The sequence below is a fragment of the Myotis davidii genome, unplaced genomic scaffold (assembly GCF_000327345.1).
Source record: "Myotis davidii unplaced genomic scaffold, ASM32734v1 scaffold148, whole genome shotgun sequence".
In the NCBI taxonomy this organism is placed as follows: Eukaryota; Metazoa; Chordata; class Mammalia; order Chiroptera; family Vespertilionidae; genus Myotis; species Myotis davidii.
The window spans coordinates 1074137-1093716 of NW_006299479.1; the positions used below are offsets into that span (position 1 = coordinate 1074137).

Consider the following 19580-nt stretch of genomic DNA (forward strand, 5'->3'; position numbering starts at 1 on the left):
GTCCAGTCTGTGCCCCGTTGCTTTATGGACAGAATCGGATCATGATAACACCAGTCCGGCCGTCTCATGGGGATGGTGGGAGGCACAGACAAGATCCTGGACAGTGAGGAGCTGCAAAGTGGGGGGTTGGGGGGGGGCTGCTGTGTGCACAGGCCCTGCCCCTGGAAACCGCCTCGAGAGACTAAGGGCTCTCGCGAGCATGGGCTTGGGGCCTGTTAGGCATTTTGCCGTAAAGGACGCAGAAAGCAGTGTCTCCTGCCCCCTTTCCCACACTTGGCCTGCCAGCACACAGCCGTTTTCTCCATCAGCCGTGGACCTGCAAGCGACGGGGCTCCGAGGCAGACAGTGTGCCCGTGGGGAAGCGGTGCTGCACTCGGCACAGGTCCTGACCGGCTTCCCAGGCTGCTGCTGGACGCTCGGGCTCCACGGGCCATGGAGGGTTTGTGCGTTCCAGGAGTTCATAGACAGGGAGCTCAGTCTCCTCCGCCTTTTGGGGAGTCAGAGGTGTTTACACAGATCCAGCCGGACCCCGAGGAAGTGAGGGTTGTGCAGGCAAAGGAGAGACCTGCTGGCTCTCGCAGGCTGCGTGTCCAGATGAGGACACGGGAGTCTGTGGGCCTGGCTGCAGGATGTGCATGTCCTTGGAAAGGCCACTGAGCTTCTAGAACCCATGTCCTCCCTGTAAATTCAAGTTACCACCTACCTATTCGGGTGTTTTTGTTTTTATTGATTTCAGAGAGGAATGGAGAGGGTAAGATAGTTAGAAACATCAATGAAGAGAGAGAATCATTGATCAGATGCCTCCTGCACATCCCACACTGGGGATGGAGCCCGCAACCCGGGCATGTGCCCTGACTGGGAATGAACCATGACCTCCTGGTTCACAGGCTGACGCTCAACCACTGAGCCACGCCGGCTAGGTCCACCTATCTACTCTTTAGATACATACGATGAGGGCACATAAGGAAAAAATCCCTGAGATATGAACGATGCATTAAGGTGAAGTTGTCAAATCAGTGATGATTATACCATCATCAACGACAAGCCCTGACCAGACGGTCCTTTCACTCAGCCTGCACCTGTATTAGTACATCAACTGGCCCTGCTCTTCCTCTGTTAGGTGGATTTGGGGCCACGAAAGGTCAAGATCACCTGCCCAGAATGTGGCTCTGAGACGGTCTTGCTTTCCTCTTTCTAGTGTGTGTCTGCACTCTATGGCAGGGCTTCTCGATTTGGGCTACAAGCTACAGAGTAACCCAGGGGCTTTAAGAAAACTTTCCACGCCCACACGTCTCTCCTAGAGATTCTGAATTAACTGGTCATGTTTGGGATCTGAGCATCAGTATTCTAAAATTTTTTATTTTAATTTTTGCATTTTTATTGTTGTAAAACTTACAAAGAATTTACCCCTTTTTGCCATTTTTCAGTCTGTGTTTCAGTGGCATTCAGTGCATTCACATTGTGGAAGCATAACCATCAGAATGTTTCATCTCTCCACACTGAACCTCTTGTCCCATTAAACAAGAACTAGCCATTTCTCCTCCTTCTCCCCCAGGCCTTGGAGCCACCATTCTACTTCCTGTTTGCCTGGCCAAGGTACCTCATAGGAGTGGAGTCACACAATATCCGTCCTATGGTATCAGCATTCTTAAAAAAGCTCACCAGGTGGTTCTCTGTGTAGTGAGGACTAGGGGGTAGTGCCAAGTGGGGGTACGTATGAATTCATCTTTGGGGAAAGAGGATAGAATAGTCATGCAGGTGGGGTGATAGTGGGAAAACTGCAGGGACAGAGAAAAATAATGGGGAGAATTCAGATCTCCGCCCAAACTACACTTAGGCCAGGTCTTGTTTCTGTAGAAAGTAAGCCAGAGGGGAAAGGCTGTCTGTCAGGGAGACCGTGTGCAGCAAGGGATGTGGATCCCGCAACCTGGGTTTGAGTCCTGCTCTGCTATTGAGTCCCTGGGTGCCCTTCAGCGAGCAATTTAATATCGCCCAGCCTCACTTTTTCCATCTGCAAAATGGGGAGAACCATGTCTACCTCCCAGGGATGCTGCCGAGCTCAAGAGCAGAGGCCCAGCACGTGAACGTGTCTGAAGCATCAAGGATTCTACACAGAGGACGGTGGTGGCTGCTCTTGCAAACGGGCAATGGATGCTTTCATGCTCTGTGACTCAAGCGCATGAGCCCCGATAACGAACGGTGGAAAGAACAACTGTTCCAGTTGGCTCCCCTCTATGACCAGAGACTATTTCATAAAGGGGCTTCAAGGCCGCTATAAATTGAATGTTAAAAACTCGTCTTACTTCGTGGGCACAAATAACCTTTAGACTAGAGCGTGCAATCGTTTTTAAGTGACAAGCTGGCCGGGTGACTGGGCCATGTGCAAGTCAAAAGGCATTCTAGTCTGATAAGAGCATCGAAGAAGCATTAATAGACATCACCTCCGGAACTTCTTTCCTTTGTGCCCGGTGCCAGCACCTGCCCTGTGTGAAGCGCGTGCACACACACACACACACACACACACACACACATATACACATACGCACACGCACACACACAGCTGGTGCTTCAGAGGGATCTCGGTTTGTTTGGGGGCTCTGTGTGTGTCTTCGTTTGAACGAGATGGAGCCAGGATTGCAGTGAGTGTTCTCTTTTATTTTCCCATTTAATATTTTAAGAAATAAAGGTAGGGATTAGAGAAAAGCAGAAGAGAGGAGGTGGGGAGGCGATTGAATTGGGGGGGAGGATAGAGAGGCCTGATTAGCTTTGTCTTGCTAATGCACTTTGTTTTGTGGCTGATGGCCGCTCAGACAGATTCAGACCACCTCACAAGGGGGAGGCGACACAGCAGCAAGACAGCTCAAGTGGCAAGCGTTACTGGGGACAAAAGACGCACCTGCAAAGCGCAGCCCTAATCGTCCCTGGGGGCCAGGGCCAATGCCGGGAGATAAGTGCCCGGCAGCACCTGAATGAGATCTGGCAGCGCAGCGGGCATCCGCCGGGATGCTGCAGCTAATTCATGGCAGGAGAGGGTTGCTGCCCAGCTAGTGAGCGGCTCCTGCGATGCCTGAATGAGCCCCGTGGCCTTACAGATGTACTCCCTGCGCACAAAAGGACCAGGGAACGCACTGCACAGGTAGGGGGGAGGGGCTGAAAGCTAGGACCCCTGGGAGGAGCAATGTGTTGGTTATTAATACAGTTCAACTCAGCCAAACTGGCTTCCAAACCAAACTCTGTAGTTAAACCCAGAGTCTCATTAGCCTTAGCCTGTGGGGCTGGAGGAACTTTCAAGGTTCTCCGTATTCCCTTTCTCCCTCCATCCCTCTTGCTCTCCCCACTCCCTTCCTCCCCTTCTTCCCTCTTCCTCCGGGCCTTCCTTCCTCTCTCTTTCTCTTCTTTCCTTCCCTCCTTCCAAGAAGTGGGTCCCTATCTGCAAGTGAAGGAAGTTCCCTAATGGAAACAGATGGAACCAGAGTGCACTGAATGGAGGTAGAGTCCTCACTCTGTGGCCCCAAGTCATGCCTAAGGAGCCACAGCTGGAGAGTCTGGGCTCGACCAGAACTGACTTAGTTCAGCCTCTTCACTTTATGGGAAACTAAGGCTCAGGGGATGAAGGGATTTCCCCAAAGTAAGCCAAAAGTGCCCTGACCTCCAAGCCAGGGTGTTACTCTAATACATTTTCTCTCCCTTTAAAAAAATATGTTTTTATTGATTTTTTAGAGAGAGAGAGAAAGGGAGAGGGAGAGAAGATAGAAACATCGGGGATAGAGAAACATAGATTGGCTGCCTCCTGCACTTCCTCTACCGGGGATCGAGCCCACAAGCCGGGCTTATGCCCTGACCAGGAATCGAACCAGCGATCTCTATGGTGCATGGGACAATGCTCAATCCACTGAACCAAGCCAGCTGGGCTACATTTTCTCTCTTATCGAGATTATTAAATAGGCCATCAAGTAAAATGTGGCTTGGACTGTAGAAGGAGACTATCTAATTTAGTTTGCATGGCAAAATTAAATAAATCTGATTTGGAAAGGAAAACAGTAGCATAAATAGGACCGGCCCAGGTTGGGGTAGGGGGGAAGGAAGCAAATGAAAACCACAGACGTTTACAATCAGGTTCATCATGTTGTATATGTTCTCCACTACATTTTTTGTCATCATTTGATTATAAATTATGAACAGGAAACACAAAGTCCTATATGATCAAAGGTGTGGCCTTGGCCAAGACACCCAGGCTATTTGGGTTTCTGGTTTCCTCCATAACCCGTGAGGATTTTGAAACAAATGGTCTCGAAGTTTCTTCCATTAAAAGAACATTATGTTTCTCTGGAGTATGATACCGTGCTACTTTAAATGCAACCAACACTAAAAACTTCTGCTTTCATTCTATATCAGGGGTCCTCAAACTTTTTAAACAGGGGGCCAGTTCACTGACCCTCAGACCGTTGGAAGGCCGGACTATAGTTTAAAAAAAAACTACGAACAAATTCCTATGCACACTGCACATATCTTATTTTGAAGTAAAAAAACAACACGGGAACAAATACAATATTTGTATTTGCATGTGGCCCGCGGTCCATAGTTTGAGGACCCCTGTTCTATATAATGGCAGGTGTGCACTAAAAAAGAAGTAGTGAAGGAGAGAGCAAGGTAGGGAGAACGTCTGCCAGACTCCTATTCATTCCTCAAGTCCCCACACAAGAGTCCCCTCCTCCAAGCAATTTTTCTTTTGCCTGGGGCGGATTTTTCTCATTCACATTTTCTTTTTCTCCCTCAGATCATTCTATTCACTTGTTTAAATGCCTAGCATCTAACACAGTATCTGGAGCCATAAACCTTTACTTATTGTTTCAGAAATAAAGATGTTGAGAAATGCCGTTGTAATCTTTGCTAAAATTGTCACTGGCAAACATTGTTTGCTGGGTCTGTTTTCTCTCTCTCTTAACCAAACCAAACCAAACCAAACCAACAAGACTAAATCCTCAAATCACCACTTTGGAATTGCTAAAATTTGTTCTCAAAACGTTGAAATGTAGCATTGCAAGCATCCCTGCGATCTTTATTTCAATAGTTTCAACAGGGAAAGCCCAATTTTCAGCTTGGAAAGCGAGCGATATCCATTGCATTCTATGACCGAACATTTTCTTTTGTGGAGTCACAGCTTCAAGTCATATCTTTATGATATCATGACACGACATTTTAAAACTTTGTGGTATTTTTTCCCCCAACTAGTGGCACAGGCAGGATCGGCTTTGGCATCGTGTCTCCTGTGCTAGAGAAAGCTGTGTGGAATCAGAGAGCCGGTGCACAGGCCGGAACGCCCCCCACACCCATCTCAGTGGCATGGGCCCGTGCCCCGCTTATACCGAGGAAAATTCTAGGCCCCCAAAGAAACAAACTCACCTTCTTTGACACTCAGCCGTGGGGACTGGTCTGTGTGGGAGGGGGTGTTATAGGCCAACAGTGAACCTGAAAGGCAAAAGCAACAGCAGGTTAGAACCAAGACCCTGTCCTGCGATGAAGAGTAGGAGGTGACATGAGAGGGGAGTGGGAGGGGCAGAGACAGGGAGATAGGACAGGGGACCCATGAGTCCTCGAGAGAAAGAAAAAGTCACTGTGATCCATTCTGGGGACCGCCACAGCTTCCTGGGTCAGGGTCAGAGTGGGTGAGGACAGAACGCTTGCCGGTGGGACACCCCCAGGCCCTCCCAGCGGCCTTCATGCTTCAGCGCTCCTCGGGGCCACGCCACGTCATGGCAGGAACACGGGACGGGGAATCGGAACAGCAGGGCCTGTCCCGGTTCTACCCCCCACACCCCGTAAGCAGCTTTATATGTCTAGACCGTGATTTCTCATCAGCAAAATGACGGGGCTGAACTGCAGCCGGGGCTGGCACACTCAGAGGCCGGCCGGGAGTGCAGGCTCTGCAGGCCCGAGGCACAGTCGCGGCCGCACATTCTTCTCTGTTTTTGTTTTGTTTTGTCCACGGGCCAGCGCTGGCCAGTGCTGGCCGGCAGCTCGGGCCCTCCAGGCCCTGGAGGAGAGGTCGGCTGCTCCGACGGCCTCTGGGTTTCTGTACAGGTCCCTTTGCTGGTGGGCCAGGCCCTCAGATGCTCAGTCACTGTGCTGGAGGGGTGGTAGGTGGTGGTGGGAGGCTGGGGCGGCCGTTCTCCCAATAGTAACTTTGCCAACCCAACGCCAGGCATAATACCTTGGGTTTTCTGTCATCCCTGAGGGCTGACATACAATCTTTTAAAATGAAACTTGAACGGGTACCTAGTCTGCATCGGGCACTAGTGCAGGCATTTTAAAGGCATGATCGTTTTTGCCCCGGCTGGGTGGCTTTGTTGGTTGGAACGTCATCCCATACCATGAAAAAGGTTTTGGGTTCGATTCTTTTCAGGGCACGTACCGAGGTTGTGGGTTCGATCCCCTGTCAGGGCACATATGGGAAGCAACCGACCGATGTTCCTCTCACGTCCATGTTTCCCTCTCACGCCCTTCCTCTCTCTCTCTCAAGTCAATAAGCATGATCTCGGGTAAGGATAAAAAAATAAAGGCGCGATAGTTTCTGTTGTTGTCCCTTCTTTCCTAAAACTGGTTTTGTTCCTTAGATTCAAGCACATTCAAGAGTTTTATTTTGTAAAATGTCAGCTTCCTTTCCCCCCTCATCCCCCCAAAACTCCTTGAGATTCTCCTGGGGAAACTACGGCGCTCCCCAGACGGGACTGGAATCTGCTTTCACAGGAGACACGAGAACTCGACATAAGGCGCTGGAGGAGGAACAAGTCTTTCACCACAGCCCTCCCTGCTCCCTGGGCGAGCGGCCTGGCTCCGGTGCCAGAGCTCTGGGCAGGGACCGGGCTGGCAGACACTCCTATTTTTAGTCTCCAGCCAGGGCAGGGAGGCGAGTGGAGCTGCTGCCTCACCCAGCTGTGGGCGTTCGGTTGCGTGCCGCCCAGAAAATGTGTGCCCTTCCCAGCCAGACGCCGAGGGAGAGAGTTTTCGAAAAATCATCCATCTGCCTAGAACCTCTGACTCCTGGCCTGGGCGGCTTCTTTCCGGCTCTGAAATCGGTTCAGGCAAGAAAGAGGAGGGCGGAGGTGGGACTGAGCCTGCTCAGTGAGGGAGTGTGGCCACGTGGTCACCGGCTTAGAAAGGAGACGGGGACACACACACACACACACACACACACACACACGCGCGCGCGCGCGCGCAACGTCCAAGGACCAGGTGCCTTTGGTTATTGCATTCTCAGAAATATTAGGGACCAAGTGAGGCTGGGGCAACCTCATCTTAAGATAGTTGTTATGCAAATCAGACTTTAAAATTAGAGCCCCTCCCCCATGCCCTAGCCAGTTTGGCTCAGTAGATAGAGTGTCACCCTGCAGACTGAAGGGTCCCGGGTTCGATTTTGGTCAAGGGCATATGCCCGGGTCATGGGCTCAATTCCCTCTCTGCAATCAATAAAAAAATCTATATATATAAAAGCCGAAGGGACCATTACAACCGGACAATCCGCCGGTAGCTATGACACACACTGACCACCAGGGGGCAGACGCTCAATGCAGCAGCTGCCCCCTGGTGGTCAGTGAGCTCCCATAGCCAACCTCCCAGGGCAGGCCAACCTCCTGTGGTCCCTGCCCCCCTCCGCAACCCCCGCCCCGCCGCCTCCCGGCCGGCCCTGATTGGCCCTGATCACCGGCCTGGCCAAGGAACCCCACCCATGCACAAATTCATGCACTAGGCCCCTAGTATTTTAATAAAATAAAATTAGAGCCCCTCTTACCACTTAGTAGCCTTGTGATCCACCAGTGTAGCTCATCTCTCTAAGCCATGGGCTCCTCATTTATAAAATGGACTAATGGTAACACCTAGTGTGGCCTTTTGAGGACTGAATAAGATGATCCATATAAATTGCTCCGAAAGTCCTTGGCTCGTAATAAGTGTTCAATCAATGCTAACTATCATCATTGCTACTTGTGCATCCCTTTTTCCACAGACACCGCGATTACATACAATGAAGCCGTTATAAAAGGCTCGCAGAGCATGATCCCGTCCTCTGGAATCAGAGTTACGAACGGGTTCTCCTGCAAGAAGGAATAATCCCCCACGCCCGGAAGGGGGTGAAGACATGGGACCAAACGTTCCAGGGGAATCAGAAAACGTCTCAGGAGTGAGACCAAGAATGTCTGCCTCTCTGTCCCCGACATTCTCCCCGCTACCCGCCTCTTCCCCCCTCCCCCAGGCTGAAACCTCACGGCTGGAGCAAATAAAGAAAAATGATGGTCTCCGAGGAGCAAGCTGCCTGAGTCATTAGTGCAGATTTAGCTAAGAGCACGAAGCTTAGATAAACCGCATTTATTAAATTTCCCCCCGGGGTGAAAGTCCTGGTTTGGGCACACGTGAATTCCACAGGAAACTCCCAGAAAGCCAAGAGAAAGGGTCCTTTGACCTCCGCAAAGCTCGCATGAAATACATCTTTCATGGTGACCTAGGGAAAGGGTTTTGCCCTCAAGACTGTTCCTGGGTCAAGTTTCACTCCTAGAAGGAGAGGCTGCCTTCCTGGGGGCGGGGCCGCTTTCGGGCATCTGCCCCCACCCCAGGGACCAGCATCCCCTTCCCTTCTCCATCCTTATTCACTCCTCAGGCTATGGAGGGTGGCACAGCACACTCTTGTGTTAAGGAAACTTGTTCTGATGGGAGGAGGTCCTCCCCAGAGCCTGGCCTCCTGCTCTGTGACTTTGGGTTTCTTTCTCCTGCGTTGAGGTTCCTTCTGCGTGAGGCTAATGTCCACTGAGCTTCCTGTCTTTCCCGATGCCTCCTTCTCAGAGGCTGAGATGAGGGGGAAGGCAGCCAACTCATCAGACGCTCATTGTGTCAGGCGTTCTCTATCTGTTCTCTCACTTAACCCTTACACGAGCCGCATAAAACCAGTATCACGTGATTCCCCTTTCACTGTGGAGGCAACCAGCATTCAGAGAAGTCAAGTAACTTGGCCAGGATCACACAGCCAGAAAGCCGGGGAGGCAGGAACCCCATTCTGGTCCAGCAGACCCTGCGGGCTAAACGGAAGAAACACACCGCCCCATATTGGTGTTGGAAGTCAGCACAGTGCTAACCTTTGGGGAGAAGGGGGTGATGATGGGGAGCGGGCACAGGGGGGCTTCTAGTCTATTCTCTGCCCTGGAGGCACTTGAACGAGCGCATGGATTCACTTTGTGATAATCCCTTGAATGGTACATTCATGAGTTCTGCACCCCTCCGTACGTTTCACTTCAATGACAACCATTGTGGCGAGCTTCTTTGTCTTGTATCAGTGTGTGCATACGGGCGTGTGTGTCTATCTATTTAGCGGGGGCTCCGAGAAGCATGAAGTGGCTGCTGTTCAGAAAGGAATGGCCTTCCCAGTGTGAAAACAGAAGCACAAAATCAACGTCCACTTGGGATCCCTCCTGGAGACAGTATTTAGGACCTGAGCAATGATGGGAGTGAGCAGAGCGGCGCTTTGCAGGTGTGGGGCAGAGCCCACAATGGGGCTTTCTTCAGCTCTGCACTGCCCCCACCCAAGGGGCTCTTCATCGGGGACACCTGGAGCAGGAGCGACAATGGGGTCCCGGTGCCAAAGCCTTTGTCTCCTGCCTCACGCAGTCAGCCCATTGAATCCGGGTCTCTCTTTTCTCTGCGCCGTGTCAATGGCTGGGGTGGGGAGGGTGGAGGGCAGAGGGAAGGAGGGCCTGGCTGACGACGGAGTCCAGGGAAACCTGGCCTTTTGTTCTGTGGGGACCCTGGTCTCCTTTCCTGGTTGGACCCGGGCCTGCAAGGGATAATAATACTTCACCAGCTTAATGGCCTGGGCCCATCACCTTTGCCCGACTGTCTGAGCTGCCGGTGGGAATGCCACAAGCTGCAAAATGTGTTTCCCATTAAGTTTAAATTAAAAATGAGAATCAAGACAGATACCCACTCTGTGGCCTTCCCTGTCACACAACATATTTCATCTCTCGTGCCGCTACTACCGGAAAACACAGTTTCTTAGCCCGGCCTCAGTGGCTCAGTGGTTGAGCATCAACCTATGAACAAGGAGGTCGGGGTTCGATTCCTGGTCGGGGCATATGCCTGAGTTTCGGGCTTGATCCCCCACGTGGGGTGTGCAGGAGGCAGCCGATCAGTGATTCTCTCTCATCATTGGTGTTTCTATCTCTCCCTCTCCCTTCCTCTGAAATCAATAAAAATATATTTTAAAAAATAACATAGTTTCACAGAATTTTTCACAGGCCAGACCCAGTTATACATATGGAAACCAACTTTTTGGTAAAATGCAGAAAGACTTTCTTCTGCCCATGATGCCCTACCTAGGACCTATTGGGCTCCCAGAACCCCCCAACTCCCCCCAGTGGCCCCATGTTTGAACTGCCAGCTGGGGACCGCTCTCACTTCCTTTGAGGTCCCACCCAATCTCATTTCCCGCAGCCACGGCTGTAAATAAGGCCCATGCCAAGCGGGCTGAGCCCAGAGAGATACCGTGGGGGGCCGCCCGTCGGGCCCTGAGTGGACACCACGGGGAGGAGAGGAGGACACGGTTAGTGTGGTGAAGGGTTTGGCTTAATCTGCCTCATTCCAGGAGGCCACAGGCAAGTTTTCGGAAAGCATTTATCTCCTGGGACAAATAAAAACAGAACAAGCTGTGGGGAAAGTGGTCTGGCTCTACACGGAAGGCCCCGTGGAGGAGGCCGATTCCAACACAGAGAAGGGACGACGATGCGGTGCAGGTTAACGCGAGCTCTACGGGCCCATCTCCACGCAGAGGGGAGGCTGTGGGCCTGGCCTCAGCCCGGGACTTAAGGGGCCGGGGTCTCAGATACCAGCGGCTCTCCACCGGCCGTCTGCCTTTGAGCCAATTTCTGAACCTCAGTGGCCACAGCTTTAAAATGGGGATTATAAACAGTCCGAGTGGTGTCCACAAGGGGGCGTCCTGTCCACGTACACTAGTGAATGACACCTGGGGAGGTGCACACCTGAGCCGAGTGTCCCCAGGAGGACCGGAATGATCCTAAATGCTCTGTGCATCCTCCCCAGCCCACCTTCCCCCTCCCTCCTCCTCAAGGGTGGGCAAGTGTCACAGCAGGATCAGGGTGCGGCCACTCTGTGGGGAACAGCTTACAAGCCCAGGCCTGAAGGACAGGGCACCTGCAGGCAGGCCGGATAAATGCGAGCGTGCTGGGCTATCAGACAGGGTGCGGAGTGGCTTGATGTTGCTATTTATTCTCCACCCCGGACAATTCATTTACAATTTGATGCTTACCTTTATTTATTTTTAAAAAAAATATATTTTTACTGATTTCAGAGAGGAAGGGACAGAGAGACAGAAACATCAATGATGAGAGAGGATCATAGATCGGCTGCCTCCTGCACGCCCCACATGGGGGATCGAGCCCACAACCTGGGCATGTGCCCTGACCGGGAATCGAACCGTGACCTCCTGGTTCATAGGTCGATGCTCAATCACTGGCTGGGGTTCGGTGCTTACTTTTAAAGCTTCCCTCCCAGACAACCAGAATGACTACTCAAGCGCCTGTTAGAACGTGTAATTGTGATGCCGGGGCTTCGTATCCTCTAAGTCTAAGGTTCCCTTTTGCTGTGAAAGTCTGGGGAGATCAGACAGCGAGGAAGCACAGCTAGTCGGGAGCCCCTGACGCGCAGTTTAGGCCTGAGGTCTCCGCGTCTCTGCTGACTCCCTAGCCCACAGCACTTCCTCCTTCTGTGCGGAGGCGCTCAGCTATGCTCCTTCCACTTCTTGCCCAAGTGCAAGATGCTTGAACCCCGTGCCCTCCTCAACAGAAGGACAAGGGACCCAGCACCAGCCAATAGCATCCCTTCCTCCTGCCTCTGCTTAGTGGCCTGGTCTCTTCCCCGAAAGTGCCGGCCTCCCCGTCTGAGCACAAAACATCCGCTGGAAGTCCATCTGCAAAAACAATACAGCGTTTGAGGACACGCTGGTGGACACCAGGGGGTTCCCAGCCGTCCAGGCAGCAGACAGCCACCAGCCAAGTGACCTCCAGCCACGGTGTAGCAGGCCAACCACCACCCGGGCCACAGGGTCCCAGATGCTAGAGCCTAAAGGTAGACACCAATGAAAATGAAGCATGAACCAAAGCTGCCCTCCAGGCCAGCAGGTCACTGTAAGTCTAGGTTCCTCAAAAGGCCTGCAGACTATGCCAGTCCTATGCCGGGCGAGCGGGTATGAGCCTTGATACGGCATTTCGGTTTTGGCTTTCACAGGCAGCTTTGGTGTTTCTATCAAGACACAGACTGATTTCCATTGGGCTGTTTCACTCCACATTGTACCATATATATACTCTGTTCCATCTCTTCTCCACTCTGAAAACGTGTTCCACTAATAATCTCCTTTCTGGAAACTTCATTTTCTTTTTATAACTTTGGGGCATCTTCCTTCTCATCCACACATACTCTTACGAAATAAAGAAGGAGCCCGGCCAGTGTGGCTCAGTGGTTGAGCATCTACCTATGAACCTGGAGGTCATGGTTCGATTCCCGGTCAGGCCATATGCCCAGATTGCGGGCTCGATCCCCAGTGTGGGGAGTGCAGGAGGCAGCCGATCAATGTTACTCTCTCATCATTGATGTTTCTGTCTCTCTGTCGCTCTCCCTTTCTCTCTGAAATCAATAAAAACATACAAAAAATAAAGAAAAAGAAGCCAACCGCACTCTTCCTTGCCCTGCTACCAGTACCCCCCAAATAGCACACTCTCTGGCCACCACTTCTTCATCGCCTGCCCGCTCCTTCACTCTTGCTGTTATCTGCTCTCCGTCAGTAGCCAGCCTGCTCAGTGGCTGCCAATGGCCAGCTCACCACATTCCTGGCCCTTTGGAGCAGATGTTGGTCTTACTTCAGGGCCTGTGGCTTGGGTCCCTCTGTGACGGGGAGTCTGATTGGGGATTTGGGCTGATTACGGACCAGCCAGAAAGAGGGGTCTGGGGATCACACGGCATGAATGGGCCTTTCCCCACATCCAGTCAAAATGGCCTTGGACATTTCCCCAAAAAGGGCATCTGCCCTGGAGCCCTGAGTCACTGGGCCCAGGCTGCTTCGGACCATCTCTTCTCCCAGAAAGGAGGAAATGGGGCCTGTGAGTCCTGGCCTCCTGATCTGGGGAGAAGCACACAGGCAGGTTCGGCCAGTGCTTTCACTTTGCTGGTCTCTGCGTCTCATGCCCACGCCCACCCCTGCCCTGCCTAGCTAGCATCCTTCGTTGCAGGGTTCTGTGCAAAGACCTTATTTTTTAAAAAGTCTATAAACACTGAAGTCCTGAGAAACAGAGATGGTTAGAAAACGCTCATTCTCCAAAGCTCGGAAAAAACTGGGTGGAACGTTGCCCCCTTTTTGGAAATGGCTGGGCCTCGGGCTGACCTCCTGCTGCCGCAAGACTCAGACATGAGGTCATGGCTCTGGTGGTAACATATACGGCGTCACCCCCACTCCCCACTGGATGCCAGACGCCTCGGAGGGGTGACCGAGGAGCCCGGGGGCACTGGTGGAAACTCCCGAAGGCACTTTTCTAAATGTTTAATGTTGAAAGCCAGCGTGTGTTGCCCCAGTCCACACAGCGTACAGTTGCCGAACAAGACAGACAACCCCAAAGACGGTGAGGTGAAGACCCGCTGGACAGCGCAGAGCAAATGAAGAACCGACCACCCGAGGGCCCAGGAGATGGGAAAGGCGGCCCGGAGGCCCTGTCCAAGGATCTCAGCTTTGATGGGGCTTTATAATCATCAAACCCTTTCCCTCCGAACCTTAGCACCTTTGAGATCCCCAGCTGTCCCGGCCACTGACAGCTAACACTGTCTGCGGGCAGGGCTGGCTACAGCCCACATCTGTTTACCTGTAGCGTCAACTCCTGATATCAGTACCGTCCTTTCTGGCCACAGAATAGCCCTTTCATCCTTGGGGGCACTGGTAGACCACCGGGCCTGGACTTCCGGTGAAGAGTTAAGGCCAAGGTTATTAGTGGGCCTCAAAGAATTCTGGGTATAGCGCATATCAAATGACCTTTGTATCAAAGTGTTGGTGCTAAGGAACCCCACCGTGGAGAAATCCTACCAGCAATTGTGCACTCTCTCTGTGTAAATTCTCCCTTTCCCAAGCGCCTTCCTCCTGGCTGTGTTAGGTGACGCTTCCAACACATCTCACCGACCTGACCTGCGGCACCTGCCCCTTTCCCTGCTTAGTAAAAAGGGGGTGTGGGTGGCAGCCCTAAAGGCGGGGTTAAAAGGCTCTGGAGTGACCCCAAGGATAAGAGGAATTGAATGTGTAAACATTCAAATCCTTCAATCCTAAATCCATGGATCTAGATTTGCTGTGGGAACCCTAACTCATCGCTCAGGACAACACGAGCCAGGGCGTCCCTGTATTTGTCATCCTGGGGCTGTTTCTGGGAAGGGGGTTCTCACAGGCCGTGCGCGGCCAGCCTCAGGCAGACCCCCTGGGCCACAGCTCCCTACTGGTTCTCCATTCCTCATTTTACTTCCCTTGACACCCCAGGACTGGGTCAGCTCTCTCGCAGGGTCTGCCGGAGCCCACAGGACCCTGGTAACCTCACGGCCCCAACCCGCAGCTCCTACAGCTTCTGCCCAACGAACGCCGACGGCAGGGAACCCAGCTTCCTTCCCCGGGTTGGCTCCCAGGGAAGCCAGTCTGGTTGGGAGCGGGCCAGGCAGAGGTCTCCCCCAGCCCTGGGGACCTGGGCTGCACCCTCCAGGCGGGGGGGCTCCCTCCCCAGAAGGAGACAGGCACTTACTTTCCCTGAGGTAACTGAGGTGTGACAACAGCACTTCCGTGTTGTAGAGGGAGGTGGCTCGGAGGAAGTCCTCCTTGTTCATTTTGCACAGTTCCTTGCCGTCCATGTTCTGGAAAAAGGCCGTGTCAATGTCCATCAGGCCGTACTCCTTTATCGCCCACTCCAGCCACTGCCGCACGTGCTCCTGCGTCCACAGCGTGGGGTCTGCAGAGGACAAGGCCTGTCAGCCAGGGCGTCACCAAGCCTGGGCAGCCTCTCTCGGTCTTTCTCCCTCCCTCCTTCCCCTTCTCTCTCTCTGTCTCTTTCCTCTCCAATCTCCCTTTCCCTTTCCCCCACTCTCCCTCTCCACCCTCCGCCACCCCTCATGCTCACTGGGAAAGTGGGTTCCCTCCCAGATGGTCCTCCCAGAGCTCCATCTGGTCCGGGGCATCTGGCGCTGCCTGAACCACTTAGCGCGCTGGGGAGGTTCTCAGATGCCTCACTCCACATCCTGACAGGACACTCTTTAAAGCTCTGGGAAGTCCATTGAAGCCTTTGCCTGAGAAATGGTGGCATCCGAGTGAAAATAAACACAGTTCCAGCCATCAGGGCCCAGCGTCTCTGGCAAGGGAAACCAGCTGCCTCACGAGAACACTGATTTCATGGCAGAACACGAGCTCTCAGATGCTATGGAGAGAACACATCTGTGCACGCAGATGGCAGACCCGGTGGTGTGAGGCCTTAACATGGCCCAGCCTGCGCTTTCTCCTTTTGGAGACAGCTGTGCTGAAATTTCTACCAGATCTTCCTCAAAACGTTTTTAGGATAGTTAAGTCCCCAAAGATGAGAAACCTTTAGCCCTTCAGTGAACATAATAATGTAAGGACTGAGGCTACCTCCACGTAGGACCCTCATGACTTCTTCTCAACCAGGAGTGTGTGTGTGTGGGGGGCGTGCTCTGAGTGCTAATGGGGAGTCTAGTGGGTTCCACAGAGGTAGCCTTACAGCTTACCACCTAGCACAGTCTGGAAGCCATCTGTTTTATTGGCAAACAATTAATAGTGAATCCAAGAAACACTTGACATCTGCTCATCAAAGAAGAAAATGACATGGCCCCTGGCCTCATGAAAGACCTGTCCACACGAAGCCTTTGTAGTGCACGTTGAAGTAAGCAGAAGAGGAGGGCCTTTGGGTAAACGTGGAGTGTCAAGGAGGGCCTTCTGGAGGAGGAGGGAGACCGGGCACTGTATGTCAGCTGTCAGCCAAAGCTTCTACTGGGCCTCTTTGATTGGCAGGTTTATTGGATAGGAGTATCTGAGTCACCTTTCAACCCCATCAACCTCCCCTAAGAGTCTGGAAATCAGAGCTTCTGCCATTGCCCTGGTCTGGCACGGTCTCCTGCTTCTCCTTGGTGATTGCATGTGAGAATTAGGCTGGAAGCGGCTGTGTAAAGTGCCCAGCATGGGGTGGTCGCTGCATGTGTGCTGAAGGTGGGGGGCAGGAAAGAAGAGAGTGAGGAGAGGGGAGTCCAGAGTTATAGATCATGGACTTCTGCCGACTGTCATACCACAACCCAGTGCCCGCAGCCCAGATCTGGGGTGCCTCCTGTGTGGCCCCTGCTCCACGTTTCCTGTTTTTCACTGATCAAGAAAATCCTACAAAATGGATTTTATCTTCATTCACCAGATGGAAAGTGGCGTCTTAAAAGGTTAAGGCCTTAGCTCGACCTAAATCCAAGTCTGAGTGGGGGTACCAATCCAAGTCTCCCCAGGACTTCATTTAGTCCAGGTGGGCGGGTCTTTTCTTCTCACAATCCTTCCTGAACTTATAGCTTCATTGTATAAGTCAGAGACAATTGGGCATAGACCATTGGTAACTAGAAATAATTTTACACCATTTCAGAATTCTAAAGAAAAATGGAGGAGGCTGGGTTGGTGGGTTATGTTGCATACTATTTTATCTGATCTCCTCTGCTTCTTCTAATTCTCATTTTTAGCGTGCAAGGCCTCAGATCCCATGCTACACCATGCATTTAATGTATTTATTTCCTCCCTCTATCACAGTATTATTTCTCTCCCTTTAGAGCACAATGAATTCTAAATCTTCCTCTCTGGGTCATGCTAACCTCTTCCAAATTTCCTGGATGATTGGTCCCAATTTCTTCCTATCTGAACTTGGACCTGGTGGTTAACTAGGGTCCTCATTTACACTTGTCTTAAAATCCCACCGTGAGTGCAATAGGTTCCTCCACTGATGTTTTATTGCCTTGATCTGTGGACATGCCCAGTGAAACTTCCCCTCACGTCCAGCAGGCTGGCCTGGAGGAAGCCATAGTGTCTAAGGGAAGTCAGTCCATAGCTAGTGAGTTCATTATATGAAGTGCCTTAAAAATCCCTTGATATGAACTTACACCGTTTTCATTATTACTTCCCTAGTTACCTTGGCCCACTGCAGACTGACATTTTGATACTGTTTTTGAAAATATTTCAACACCCATTTAGAGTTGAAGGGCCAACCCAGCAGTCTGGCTGTCTTTGCCCTTTTTCCTATGCCCTCCCCAAAGAGTCTACAGAAATGTACACATTGGGTTAAGACAATCTCGGATCCCCTAACCCAGTGGTCGGCAAACTCATTAGTCAACAGAGCCAAATATCAACAGTACAATGATTGAAATTTCTTTTGAGAGCCAAATTTTTTAAACTTAAACTATATAGGTAGGTACATTGTTATTATCTTAATTAGGGTACTCCTAAGGCTTGGGAAAAGCCACACTCAAGGGGCCAAAGAGCCGCATGTGGCTCAAGAGCCGCATTTTGCTGACCACAGCCCTAACCCTTCAGTCCTCAAGATCTCCTTCGCATGCTGGCCACTGGCAAGGCTGGGGAGTTCAATACCAAACCACCAGAGGCCTGGTGAGGCTTGGCTTGACTTGGCCTTGGGAGGTCCGCAGAGGCCCCACCATGCCCACGGCAGTGCGATTCCATTGTCTGCCACGTTCTAATGTGAAGGCAGAAGACACGGTTCTCTTGGACCTGACAGATGCACCTGAGCTGTAGACATTCCTAGCTGGGGTCCTGGAGGAGATCACGCATGAAGTGACAGAGGTCACGCAATGTGGGTGAAGCAGCTCAATCGCTCCTGGCACCCCAAAGTGCTCATCAACGGAGCTCCTCCTTCTCCTCCTTTGTGAGCTCACGTGCTTGTGGAAGAAGGACACTTAGAAGGCTCATGAACAGCTTTGAGGTCCTACAGGGCACAGACACATCCCTGTTAGCCATGGGTCCCCATCCTTCCCACCTTGAACTTGGCCCAGCACACCAGGGTGTAGCTGTAGTCCCAGGAGACGGGGAGACACAGCTTGCCATGGAAAATGAATACAAAGGGCCTGGGAGGAGTGGCCCACACGAAGCCACACCTTCAGACCAAGAAGTAACTGCCTTCGGATTTCTTCAGAGAGATGTCTAATCCTTGCCTCACACACAACTGCGTTTGTATTTTTCCAAATGGAAGGGGTTTTGCCTTCTCGGTAGAGTTATTTTGGTCAAATGACTCTTAATCTCTGCCCTATAATTCATGTTGCTTAAGGTTTGGACGTTCTAGCTCCTTCTACCTGGCACCGACCCCACACGGTTCAGTTTTCAGACTCCCTTTTGGACCTGGCGGCTGAGCTTGCTGGTCTAGCCGAGGCCGAGCGTCCAGCCAATACAGGGAAGGCTCGAACAATGATTTTATTTTCTGTACCCAACTGCACTAATACCTAGGAAAAATAGGCTTTTTTTTTTTTAACATAATGACATAACTTGCTGCACACATGGTAAGGCACTCCATTTGTTAAATATAGTTATTTCTATTTTGAGACTGAACTCGCTGGCTATAATTTTGGAAAGGTGGGACTCTGTGGATGCCAGGAGCGCATGCCCGATGGGCACGACAGACCTCTGTAGCCACTCTGCTCCTTCCAGGGAGGGTGGGCACGCCTGGGGTTTCCCAGGGCTCCTGCTCTCTGTGCCGGCCTCGCCCTATGGGTCCAGGCACTGGCACAGAGTCTGTGATGGGATCTGCACTCAGGGTTCTGGTGACATTCGGACAGGGTCTTGGAAGGCAGCTGAGGAAGAAGGCGAGAGACCAGGGCACCAGGTAAAAGTTTAGATGCCCTGGGGACAGGCCTGCCCTTCAACTGCTGGCCCAGAGAGTGAGGACGTGGATGCCCACCAGCAACCTGGTTCCCACGGTACCTGCGGGGACGATCACCCTCCTCTCATTGGTGGTCATGTTGGGAGGAGGGGGGCCGTTCTTCTCGTCCATGTAGCTGTTGTAATTCATGGCATTGGACTCGCCTCCACCAACCAGCTTGCTGCATTTGCTGACGCTGCAGTCCACCGGAGACTCCCTAGATGGAGAAGAGACAAAAGCCAGGAAGTTATCACTGCCACTGTGGTCCCCACAGCACGGAGCTCACCCTGGCCAATCGCTCAGACAACTGGAGTCATTTCCCAGCCCCACCTGGTGCAGGGTGGTGAGGATGCTGCTGAAGCCGCCTTATTTCTTTAAAAAAAAAACACAACATGATTTATTGATTTCAGAGAAGAAGGGAGAGGGAGAGAAATATTAATGATGAGAATCAGCATCCAACGGCTGCCTCCTGCACACTCCTTAGCGGGAATCAAACCAGCAATTTTCTGCCGCCCTCCTGAGCCACACCAGCCAGGGCTGACGCAGCTTTTCAGTAAAACATTTCATTTAAAAATCTGGACCTTCTCTCTTCAGTTTGCTTTTCTCTAC

At 51.9% G+C, this 19580-nt stretch overlaps 1 protein-coding gene across 1 annotated transcript in view; it reads right to left on the reverse strand.

Moving 5' to 3' along the window:
* The window catches only part of FLI1 (Fli-1 proto-oncogene, ETS transcription factor), a 69372-nt gene that overhangs the window by 39739 nt on the left and 10053 nt on the right, over positions 1-19580 (reverse strand). The window contains exons 2-4 of the mRNA XM_015571353.1: positions 19034-19188; positions 14820-15023; positions 5404-5469 (exon numbers count right to left, since the gene is read on the reverse strand). Coding sequence (XP_015426839.1) covers positions 5404-5469; positions 14820-15023; positions 19034-19188 — 425 coding nt within the window. The remainder of the gene's footprint in view (positions 1-5403; positions 5470-14819; positions 15024-19033; positions 19189-19580) is intronic.